This window comes from Ambystoma mexicanum, chromosome 6q (genome assembly GCF_040938575.1).
Source record: "Ambystoma mexicanum isolate Mex_15411 chromosome 6q, UKY_AmexF1_1, whole genome shotgun sequence".
Classification (NCBI taxonomy): Eukaryota; Metazoa; Chordata; class Amphibia; order Caudata; family Ambystomatidae; genus Ambystoma; species Ambystoma mexicanum.
The window spans coordinates 716,582,361-716,594,753 of record NC_090937.1 but is presented as its reverse complement, the minus strand read 5'-3'; the positions used below and the strand labels follow the sequence as shown (position 1 = coordinate 716,594,753).

At 44.5% G+C, this 12,393-nt stretch overlaps 1 protein-coding gene across 1 annotated transcript in view; it reads right to left on the bottom strand.

Annotated features, from left to right (window-relative positions):
- The window catches only part of REELD1 (reeler domain containing 1), a 258,348-nt gene that overhangs the window by 207,040 nt on the left and 38,915 nt on the right, over window positions 1-12,393 (bottom strand). The window contains exon 2 of the mRNA XM_069631236.1: window positions 5,508-5,727. Within this exon, the coding sequence (XP_069487337.1) occupies window positions 5,508-5,727 (220 nt within the window). The remainder of the gene's footprint in view (window positions 1-5,507; window positions 5,728-12,393) is intronic.

Here is a 12,393-nt window from a genome sequence, read left to right as displayed (position 1 = left end):
TACTTTTCTCTTTTCATACTCTTTCATTTTTTTAGTTTAATTCCTCACTCCTATGTACTTGCGTGCATTACTACTGATGTAACTTCTTTGTTCTTCGAGATAACAAATGTATTTCAAATGTACTGAAGCAGTAATGTCTGATAGGAAATAGTCAAATACCACATATAGATTGATGTTTATCACCTTACAATGAGTCTAAAGCAACAGCTTTACTTCTTTAAAATGGATGCTATGGAACTCATTGACCCCCTTGGTGACAAGGGACATACAGGACCCAAAGAGATGAGAATGATCATGATTGTGTGGGCATAACACAGGAATGCAATGAATCACCATTTCACTGCTGTGTAGCAACTTGTGCAAATATAAAGATATTGTGCATTTTAGGAAGAAAATAAGATAACTTGGAATGAAGCAAGTCCAAGTTAGCTGCTTGATGACTTATTAACATCAGTATGTCTGTATTCTTGGAAATAATAATAACATATTAAAAACCAAGGTCATACTAACATGCTAACATTCAGTCTTGACAAAGCTTTTGGTGGGAGAAAAACACGTTGACCTTTGCCCTCTTGCCCCTGGCTGGTGGGTAGTGTGGATTTTCATTTTTTAAAATGTGTTCTGCAAATAAAGGTGGCAACTGAGCTTTTGAGTGCGGTAAACTGTTTTTCTTATTCAGTTACATGTACTTTTGCCCTTTGCATGGGATATATACTACCACTGATGGAATCCTATTGTAGTTCTAGAACAGTCTCAACCTTAGTCTGATCTTGATACATGGCAAGGCATTCCATTCATATTGTGACAAATCAATTTAGGGGGCACCAGTGGTCCAGGGATGAACATCGGTTTCTAAACCATCAGCCAGCCCCACACCTCTAGTACACCAGAAGGGATCCGAACAGTTTGGAAACACAAGCAAGTTATAAACCTCCTTGTCCAATTTTGGTAACATTGATGGAATGGAAGGCTTATCACTAAAAGGTTGTGGATCGTTGCTTAGAAGCAACACAGCGAAAATACACTTATTACCCAATGATAAAAGGGACGACTGTCCAGTCAAGGTTGTATAAAAATATCTACTTTATTATAATCACAACAGACAGTTGTAGCACACTACAAAATACAACCCACCCTGTAAATGAATGCAGAGGACAGATAGTTTCCAAGAAGGAAAAGGGATGCACTCTGGATACTGGCAGGAGGGTAGTCGGTATAATGATTAATCGCAATAGTTTCAGGATACTTGGTTTCCACACAAAGGGAGCAATGGGTCTTAAAATGTCTCTTGGGGCCTTTGGAGAAAGACCAGGGGGCCAAAACCATGCTGTAGGAGTTCTTGGTGCTCAACTGGGTTGAGTGTGTTTCAGGGCGCTTTGCAGCTTCTGCTACAGAGTTCAAGATGGCAGTTTGGCGAGTGAAGCTGGACAGATGACTACAGTATGGCCTACATGGTGGCTCGGGCCAGGAATTGTTGTCTCAGTGCTGGTCGGTGGTTCTGAAGCACTAGTTGCGGTATCTTGGACAGCTTTAGTGACTGCAGGGTAGTCAGTCAGTGCAGTCGGTTGCAGCTCAAGGGGCTTGACTGGCTAAAAAATGTCCTTTAAGACAAACATCAGTAGATGCTTGTCGATGCACTGCTCCTAGTTTTTCCACTGGGCTTGTGTCGTCCTTAAGGTGGATGGTCCTAAGCTGAGTAGAGAGTGGCAAGGCAACTGCCTTGCCCTTGGTTTTGTTCAGAGACTCTCTGGCACTTTCCACCTAGGAAGCTTGCTGTAGAGCGTAGCAGGGCATGCTGTGTGCTGGCTGGGTACTGGTTCTGGAGCTGCTGGACGGTCCTCTGGATTCAATAGCTCCCTCTGTTCCCTGGGAGATGTTTTGGGGAGGGATCTTGCTTCCCTCTTGGAGGTCATGGCGTTCCTTCACTGGTAGAAGATGTAAGGCAGACTGTACCTTCAGTCAGGGTCCGAGGCTGAGTTCTCCTTCCTACCCCTTGCAAAGTCTTCAGAAGATCTGCCAAAAGAAGGGCTTGGCCCTCTTTTAAAGCCAATTGGACCACCTGTTTTATAAAAAGGTGGTAATGATCACCACCAAGGTCAGCATGTACATGATGTTGGATCCACTCCACGCTATTCTCCACATGTGCAAACCAATGTGCAAAAGCAGGGAAAATCCCCTTTACACATTGCTTGTCATTAATGCAGGGCAGACAGCATTTACATTGGATTCCTCTTGCATGCTTCTGCTTTTGGCATGTGCTAAAACCAGACAGATTCCATGGTAGTGTAATGGTAATGTGTTGTTTGTTACGCCAGCAGAATATCTCCTTCAGGCGTAAAACCAGGAGGAAATTAAAAGCAGAGAAGGACTGCACAGTGATAATGTTAAATGTGACTTTGTGCCCCTAATGTACCTCCATAAAAGTTGTGCAATCCACTGAATGTGCAAGTAATGTTTACAGGGCTTACGCCTTGGTTTTACATCAAGCTACACTCTGAGGCTTACACAATAATGCCCTGAATGGCTCTAGAAACCAATTACAATTAAAAAATGTCATTATGGCAAGGATTGGTGTAGGATAAGCCTCTCTTAATGATCCAATACTGGGTACCCACCAACAATCTCCTGTATGCATTGAAGATAACCAGAGTGCTTTGCAACAGAAAAGGTAAAGGGGTGAATACATATAATACCAAGTCCCACTCATTTTCCTGTCTGTTGTGGATGAAGAGGTCCCCTGGTTAATCTAGCTCTCTGTGGTCCCTTTTTAAAGCAGCAGGTCTCTCTTGAAGCTGCGGCGAGACCGGACTTTCTGACTCCGTCAAACCACATACTCATACCTTCTGAGTGGAGTCCAGCTGCAGAGATGACTACTGTAAATATGCCGCCCCAGACATGACATTTCACTGTAAATCGATACTGAGTGCGGGAGCTGTTATCAGGTTGGCGCAATTGCATATGAAAGGTTGTTAGGAGTTCCTGTCTCCTTTGTTAGCCTCTGTAGCCAGGCCCCATATGGGCCTGTTTGAATGATTGTGTGATTAGTAGCCAACTTGCTGCCCCCTACTACAGGACCCAACAAAAGGACAGGGCAAATACATTGAGCCTTTTTTAGTTAATTAGGCTGGCCATGGCAGGGGGACGGTTTGGCCCTCCCCCTTCTAGAGATGCATTGTGTACTCCTCCTGTCCATATCCCAACTAAATATGGCAGAGCAATTGCACATGTAGGCTGTGTCCACCCAGAGTACATGGGTCTATGCTTATGTTGTGTGGTGAGCATAGGAAAATGTGCTGCGGATTAGCCCCACACATTTTAGGGTGGTTCATCTACCATCATTCAATTTCATTTACAATTTCAGAAAAGTCCAGGGGTGCGCAATCCGACCATGCGGATGTTCGAATTCCTCACACACATTGCACCAGTTTAGGATCTCTGTGTTGCGCCAAAATGCACAGCCTGACAAAAATGTTAGAAAAATGAAAACACTGAGTGCTACTGTAACAAACATCCCTGCAAAAAAATTATTTCCGAAATGTCAACATACACCACAGCAATAGTGAGCTCTACTTATTGCAACCATAGTTTTGGTCATTCACCACAACCAGCATCGTGACGTAAATATACACGTATATTGCGGGTGCATAAGCATGTCCGTGAGCAGAACAGTGTTGTAACGTTCACTGTAAGACTACGGTGATACTGTTTACATGCTCAAAGACTCGGTTTGTCCTGAAAACAGAGGAAATAAGCATAAATTAAAAGCGCATTATGCCTCTAAACAACATGTTTCTTTTTCAGCAACGACATCAGATTGACACCCTCTATCAGTGACATGCAAACCGTCTTTGTTTGCCAGTTAGTGATGGTTTGTTTTTAATATTGTGGCCAGTGGCAGCTTGCGGTACAGGCCAGAGGCAATGAGGTGCATTCGATAAACAAGTCTATTCGCCAGTCTCAGTCTGCCCTTGTAGAGCTGGGTACCTGGATCCAGGATTTTGGTGGCGTCCCTGGTGTACATCAGGTGAGGACGCCGCAGAATGAGCCTGTGTTCTACGCTCACAAAGTGCACGCAAAGTGCAGAAAGCAGCCAGCAGTCCACTGAGACGCGCCAGACGCGGGCAGCTGGGAGCTTCCAGGTATCTCATTTAGTCTTTTGTGGCCCTGGAATGTAAGTGAGGGCTTTCATGGAAACCCTGAATGTGGCTCCTTTCAGGACTTTATCAATAACACTGGTGACATTTTATTGACGTTACGGCAAGCAAAGATTCTAACTACATAGCAAGATCATTAAATCCAGCTGAAATTCCCAAAGGGGGGTTGGAAGGTGCGACTGAGCCTCAAAATAATCTCACTCGGAACAAGGAGGATGGAAAATAAGGAAAACAAAGTAAACACATTACTTTGTATTTCCCTAAAAAAAGTCAATCTAACGAACTCTAACCCTTGACACACTCACAACCTGCCCAAAATGACGACTCTGCATCACTGAATGTATCCACGCATTTATGATAATCCACAATATGGAACCAATATTTCTGCATTCAAATTCTCGTGAAGAAAGCATCCAAACAATATATTTTTACAATTGGGCATTATACTGATGACGACTGCCTTGAAAACGGCGAACGTTGAAACACGTGTCGGCTGACATCCTGCAGAATAAAGACACCATTGACACTACTTTCACCAAATACTGATATGGACTTCGATTGTTTTCCTTGTTTGAGTTGGATATTAGATCACGAGCGCGACGCGCCTGCTACATTTCAATTATTCTATTGCTACCTGTGGGTTCTGACGGGTGCACCTACTTTGAGACGCTGGCGATGCAGTTCGGCCCCTTTCAAGTGATTGATTGGACATAGCGCACACCACTTGGTCCTTTACCAATACCTTTACGCATCATATACACCACTCTATCTGCACTCCCCATCTATGCGCAGGTCCGCTGGTGTTGACCACTATCATTCTCCACATCTGTGACCCGTTTCTCACCCCGTGTCCCTTCTCCAGCTTTCTGCATTGATATAGCCAGTGCCCCCAGTGATGCATCCATGCCGCACCCAACTACCGCTTTGTTCAAGACAGTGGCAAAGCTTTCTGAATGCACTAAATGGCAGAACATTGGGCATACTCAGAAGACCACAATGACATGCATAAAACACATCTGAACACCTGCCATTGCACAGTCAGGGCCATACTCTAACTGTGGGTATAATGTTCAGAGGTGCATGGCGGGCACTCATTTGGACTTTCCAACGTGTCCTAAGTTCAGTAGCTGCTAGATAGCTGCTGATTTCTAAGACAATCTAAATTGCCCCACCACTGCTTAGTGGATTAGTTGTGCTAATGGAAGAATCTTCAGGGGCTCCTCCATCAACCCAGCTAATCTGGTTTCATTAATCTCCCTCATTGCTCTATGTATGCACTTACACTGCGTCATGGTGGCATTGCTCTCTGTAGACTCGGTTCATAGTAAACATCGCAGTGCTGTGAATCCTCACCTGGTACTCTGTCGCCTGGAAGGTAGAAGGATCGGTTGGTGTAGATTGTGACATAGTTCTTCTTGGGGTTCTGTGGCTGGGCCCGAATGTGCTTGGGCCTCATGTCATGGCAGGCGGCAAGGCTCGCACCATGGGAGAAAGCAGCAGTATACGAAACCAGGCAAACAGTCATGCAGGCCCATCCAATGAGGATGATCTGGATTTTCATCCCTTCATCTGCCTAAGGTAACCAAAGACATGAGAAAATGGGTCGCATTATGTATATAAAAATCACAGGTGGATGAACATGTAAACGTACCATCAATCAGCCTTTTGTTTGTAGAATGTCAGGCACTCCGTTATTGCGCAATCTTGGATCTTGCACACTCATTAGAGGTCCACCAGTACCAATGCCACCCTGTGCTGCTAGCCCTCCCAACTGTGCAAGACCTCTCATTGAATTAGAGGTATTGTGAGATTGACTCAGTGTGCACAAGATGCAGAAGTGTGCAAATATCCTTGCACATTCCTCCATAAAACTTAGTGAATTTACGAAACCTCTGCAAACATTGCATGCACTTAATGAGAGCATGGCTCTGTTCCTATTGTCATGTCTCACCATAGCATCAATTGCACTGTTTAATTGTTTCGTTCAACTCTTAAAAAGAGGACCTCTTGTGGCATCTGATGCTATGGTGGAAATCTAAGAGTTGTCGCAGTTGGGGCTCTTCGTTCCTCTCTCTGACGTGATCAGAGATCAATAACTGGGAAGGGGAATTGGAGAGGAACCCCCAAATGTAACCGTTCCATGTCATTTCTCTGACCCACTTTTTTCCGACGGGTGTTTTGCCGCAGGAGTTTTGCCCAAAAACATAAGCAACATTTTTTGTACATTATTTTTGGGGAGTTCCCCCCAAGTTCCCATTTTTCTTCATTTACCTTCTCCCAACCCTTTATTTACCCTTTCCCACCCCCCAAAAAATGTGAATGGGAATTTTCAGCAAAACTCCAGTAGCAAAACACCAATCAGAAAAACGGGTGTTGGCAAAAGGACGCAATACCAATGTAAAAGAACAAATTCAATGAGTTTTTTCGGACAAAAATCGGCAGCCAAAAATTCTGCGAAAATCAACTGGCAATGGAATGGGATAGAACTGAAAAATGTGTAGCCCCGTCTAACATTTTTGGGAGTAGGATACCCACTCTGCACCAATAAATATGACATAGGTCGTTCAAAGCCCAAACTGATTGCATATTTCTAGACTAAGATTTGAGATGAAGCTCCTAGAAAGTGAAGAAGCTGTATCCGTTCTTGACATCCACGATGGGTAATTCAGGTAATTTGGTGGAACTGTGGCAATGGATGGTTTGGAAGATTTAGACACGATGAACTGGCTCATGCCTAAGCCTGATCATTTAACCAAAAAATAATGTGACCTGTATGGGGGTTGTTTTATAAAAATGTGCTAATGAGGACCACCAAGGTCAGTGTGTACGTGCTGTTGGATCCACTCCACGCAATCCTCCACATGTGCAAACCAATGTGCAAAAGCAGGGAACATCCCCTTTACACCTTGCTTTCCATTCATTGAGGGCAGACCACATTTACATTGGATTCCTCTTGCATTATTCTGATTTTGGCAGGTGCTAAAAACAGATAGATTCCATGGTAATGCATTGTTTTTCTACATCAGAAGAATATCTCCTCCTGGCGTAAAACCAGGAGGAAATTAAAAGCAGGGGAGGACTGCACAGTGATAATGATAAATCTGACTTGTGCCCCTAATGTACTGAAGAGGGAGAGTCGAGGTCAAACTCCTGCCCCCTCACCCCAGGCAGATGAAGAGACAGAGCAGCAGGAAGAATAAGCAGCGCACTTATCATTTGCACCAGAATCCAGCGCACCCATGGGTGACAAATATGCTGAAAGACACCCACTTCACCAACAGTGCAACTTCCATGCTACATTAATTAGAATCAATGCAGCAATATCAGAATCTTCAAACACAAGAATCCCTGTTTAAAGGCTTGCAAATGCCTATATGAATTAACATGGTCTAATTGCGCAGTGTAAAGCCATGTTTCAGGAAAATTACAGCCAAGTTCATTTCTCTCACTGAACACTAGCTGCAGATACCTTCACCAATACTCCTCGCAAACCCACGAGCAGCCAAGGTCGCACAGTCAGATAAGATTGCTTTCTGCAGACAAACATTTTTTAATTCTCCACGAATGCGACTAAGCCACGGCAAAGCACCAAAGCCCAGTGTGTTTTTTTCTTTTCTTTCTGGGAACAAAAGACATTTTCGCAAAGACTCGCACACCATTTGAAACATAATTGTAACAAGAATGGCTCAGCCCTAGCCAATGAACACTGAAAGCGCACGGACGGAAAACTTGTTTCAGCTAAAAAGTGATGGGAACAAGTTAATAATGCAACAAGTTAGAATTACGTAATGGTGGGTGGCACAGCTAAACCAACCCACTGACGCAAAACTGTAATGTCCAATTATCAGGCTCTCTATAAGGGTTACGTAGGGAACCTATAACTCAGCAGCCAATAGCAGGATGAGATAGGTTTCTCGGAGCTGTTCCAATTCTGTGATGTCAGCCTGCAGTGTGTTACAAAGCTGGCTTGCAAGCCAGCCCCAGGGGAGACGGCGCCTGGACTTTCGATGTGCACGAAGCTCTGCGTGTTTGTTTTTTCTTTTTTGCTGCCCAGGAATAAACGCAGTTTGGAACATGTGGCTGCCTGCTTCGGTCTCTGTTGCTTTCCTGTGGGCCAAATGGGAGGTGTTGGGGTCTCCCATAGCTGCTGGCCTCCCACAGCCCTGGTGGGGGTCCAGCTTCTCCCCAACAGTACCTCCATAAAAATTGTGCAATCCACCCGAATGTGCAAGTAATGTTTAAAGGGCTTACGCCTTGGTTTTACACCATGCTACACTCTGAGGCTTACACAATAATGCCCTGAATGGCTTTAAACACCAATAAAGAAATTGTCATTATGGCATCGGAGGGGCAACATGTGGTCTGGAGAAGAGAACTGTACCTCCGAGGGTCTCGTCCTGTAAGATAAAAGAGATACCACATTGATTTTAATGCCCATGAGTTCCCTCTACTAGCAGGATGGCGTGGAAACGGCCTTGTAGCTGATGAGGAATTTTTGTAATTTTAGTATTTACGTGTCGGATTCCCTACTGTTTCTACTCTTCATCTGGTCACAGAAGTCCACAAATCTTTACAAAACCATCCTGGGCAACCGCTGTTAAGCTCCATCGGCTCTCTGATTGACCCATCATTGAGTTGCATTGCTCAATTTATTTAAATCGTGTATGTACCATTTACCTTCTTTCACTAAAGACACTTGAGATGCCTGCAACAGGTGACAGGACAATCCATAGGAACCGGACAACTTTTTCCACTGGAACCTGACTACTTATTCCACGGCAACCTGACTACTTATTCCACGGCAACCTGACTACTTATTCCACGGCAACCTGACTACTTATTCCACGGCAACCTGACTACTTATTCCACAGGAACCTGACTACTTTTTTCCACAGGAAGCTGACTACTTTTTTCCACGGGAAGCTGACTACTAATTTGCCACATTTATTAGGACTTTCTTTTATGAATTCTCAAAGCATCCACGGAGTAAGTCATTTCATAGGAGACCACTCTTCCAGCTTTTGAGCACATACACAGATGCTATTGGGCATGATTGACTTTACTTTTAACAATACTTATTTAGTATTTAATGACATATTGTACCACCAAATGCCTGAAAATGTTCTGTAAATAGTCTCTATGGACGCAACAGCTGGATTAAGAAATTAATTGTAAAGAACTAGTGGTAAAAATCTACAATCAGTTTGCAATCACCTTACAGAAGCTTGGAACTACAATGTATAGCAAGGAATGTTGCGGTATGTACTTTCTTGACCATGCTGTTGCTATGTAAATGTATTCCCCAAATTGTTTTGTAATTGTTTATTATAACTTCAATAGTCGGAAGAAGGAAAAAGAGAAAAGAAATGACTAGAAAAAGTAGATGCTACATTTCAGAAATGAATCATGGGGTAGAAACTACAAAGCACACCTGAGAGGGATATGGCATGTAGGTTTCATAGGGAATAATGGCGTCACATGACATTGCTAGACTGGAAGTTTCTGTTGAACTACAGAATGTAATTTAGCAGGAATTAGTAGTGTTCTCTATTGTTGGTACATTTAAATGTTATAGCATTATCTATGTACATATGCAATGTGCTGAATTCATCCAAGACTAACTTACTAATAGTGGCAACATGTCGAATGGCACGGTACACATCAATTGTAGCCATTTTTTGTATGCCTAACAAAAAGACGTCATATTTAAAAATGTTACCCAATAACTGCCTGACACCCACCTTTTTACTGTCAGATGTTCGATACTTTAATGAGTGGCTACATGGAAGAGTATTACTAATGGAATATAATGTCTGTTCCGTCAAGGGAAAAATGAGAAAAACACAAGGTGTTGTGTTTGTTTCCTCAGGCTCCTTTCTGTGTTTTAAAATCTTAGCAAGTACTGACAGTTTGCTCAACTGATTACCTTTGCAAGCTTTCCTGGAAGCGTATAAATGTCAGTGGGCTTCATTATAAGTGAGCAGGTCCGGAAGTAAAGCTGCCGGTATGGACCGGCTCACTTCGAGTCTGCCGGTAGGGTCTGTGAACTACCGACAGGCATGACCTGCCGGTAGTTCAGGCCTCTTCCAGTAGATCTTTCACTGAAGCACGTGCACTGTTACCAACGGTGCCGGTGCTTCAGGGTTCCCATTCCCGTAGAGTCCTATGGGTCTATGGTACTCCACAGGAATGGGAACTTACCATTCCTTCGCCGCTTGTGATAGCCCGGTAGCACCAGGATGTCAGGTGGCGGAAACGGTAAGGTGAGGTTGCCAGTAGTCCACAGGCAACCTCGTAATGAGGACCAATGTTTTCTAGTTTCCGTTAGTCTCTGAGGCAGCCACATCACTTACATTGAGGGCATCAGTCAGAGTTGGGTGGAATAATTCTAAAAATTCGAGCATTACCTCAAACTGTGAAGGAGTTCACCCTAGGTCTATTGATAGGTAAATGATGTAACACTTGCAGTCATTCGATGCCTACATTTGGACTATATACCGCCTACTTCAAAGTACAGTTTTTAATGCCCAATTCTGACCACTTTTTTTGCAAAGTCGTATGTATTGATAGTGAATTCATGCTTGTTGGAAACGAAGAACTCTTTATGTCTGCATCAGCGTCCCTCTCATTGCAGGGACAAGATCGGATAATAAGATCTGCCCAATGGAAAATGCGAGAAGCGCAAACAAAGGAAACATCTATTGAAATATGAGATACAGATAGACACATCCGCATCAAGCGTGTGGGCTCCAGTTTTCCAGCCTATTTCTGTACAGGCCAAAGGCTGATATGCAAATTGATATTTTCCATCTGTGAAAGGTACAGTGAACGAAAAGCGTGTGCTGCAGACTCATCTCAGAACAGGTTATCATGCCATGTTCTTTCTGGAGAGGAGCGCCTGCTACCTTTTTTGATATATTTACAAGGAACTTGGGGTTGGTTACCCTGAGTTACCTGGGGGCAACCAGACGTGGACTCCCTGCTCACTGTGCTCAGAGAGGCACAGCTGCACCTCACTGATGAGGCCCAACAAGCTTAAACATGTGTATGGGGTTGCTGATGGTACTCTTGGTTCAGAGAGGAATTGCCATAGCATTTCGGTGCTTGGCTGCCCATGTGGGCGGGACAAAGACTGATATGCAAATGGTTATTTCCTATCTGTGAAAGGTACAGCGAGCAAAAAGCGTGTGCTGCAAACTCATCTCAGAACAGGTTATCATGCCATGTTCTTTCTGGAGAGGAGCGCCTGCTACTTTTTTTGATATATTTCTGTACAGTGGTCACATCACTAGCTTGTCTCAAAATATTCCTATGCCCAGATGCCAACCTCACTGTGGAAGATACGGGCTGCAATGTAGGCAGGATGTTAGCAACCTCACAGTTAAAATCTCTGCATACGAAGCACACAGGGATATTGGTTGTGAGGGAGAAGCAGCAACCAAGAATATGGTTGCCTGGAAGAGGAGTTCCAAACCTAGAGATACTTCTCCCTGTTAACACATCTCGAAACCATTGCAAACGATCCATTCTCAGAATGCGCTGAGGGCAGCCAGATCTCGAAATTAACTCCCCAGAAGAGCAACTGTTGTTTGTTACCCAGAAGAGCTGCATGCCCGCGCACCTCACCCCCACCCCCTTCAATCCCCTGGGCATCCGGGTGGTGCTATAGAACAGGACCGTCCATGGTGCACCAGCATTTAGGATGCCCAGTGGAGAGAGCAAGGGCTGCACAGGGAGGAGGACAAGGCCAGCGTCAGCTAAGCCGCAGAGCGGCAGAACTGCACTGCATGCAGCTTGCTCAAGTGAACGGGCCAGGGAAGTGATGCTGGTTGAACAATTGGAAAGAGTAGGGAAGGCAGCAATGGAAGTGGCCTTCAAGTGATGACCAGGCCAAAAGCTGTGGAAAAGGACATAAAGAAAATACTGGTAAGTGGAGGAAGACTACCCAACAGTCACCGGTTACTGGTCTTGGGTCAGTAGTGTGGGCATCCTGGGCTGAGCCCTGCATGGACAGGCACTTTTCTGCACAGAGCATCCAGGGCATAACACACGGCACTGTGCAGTGGTTTACAGCGAGTCAGAATAGCGAGGCACTGACAAGGGTACAGCAAGATGGTGGAGGTCTGGGACAGCCATTCGGACCGCACATTTTGAATATTAAGTGCGTAGAGGGCAAGTACCAGCACTAAGTGTTTCTCCGCTTGGGAACTCCTGACTGCCAATTAGGGAGGAGCACCTG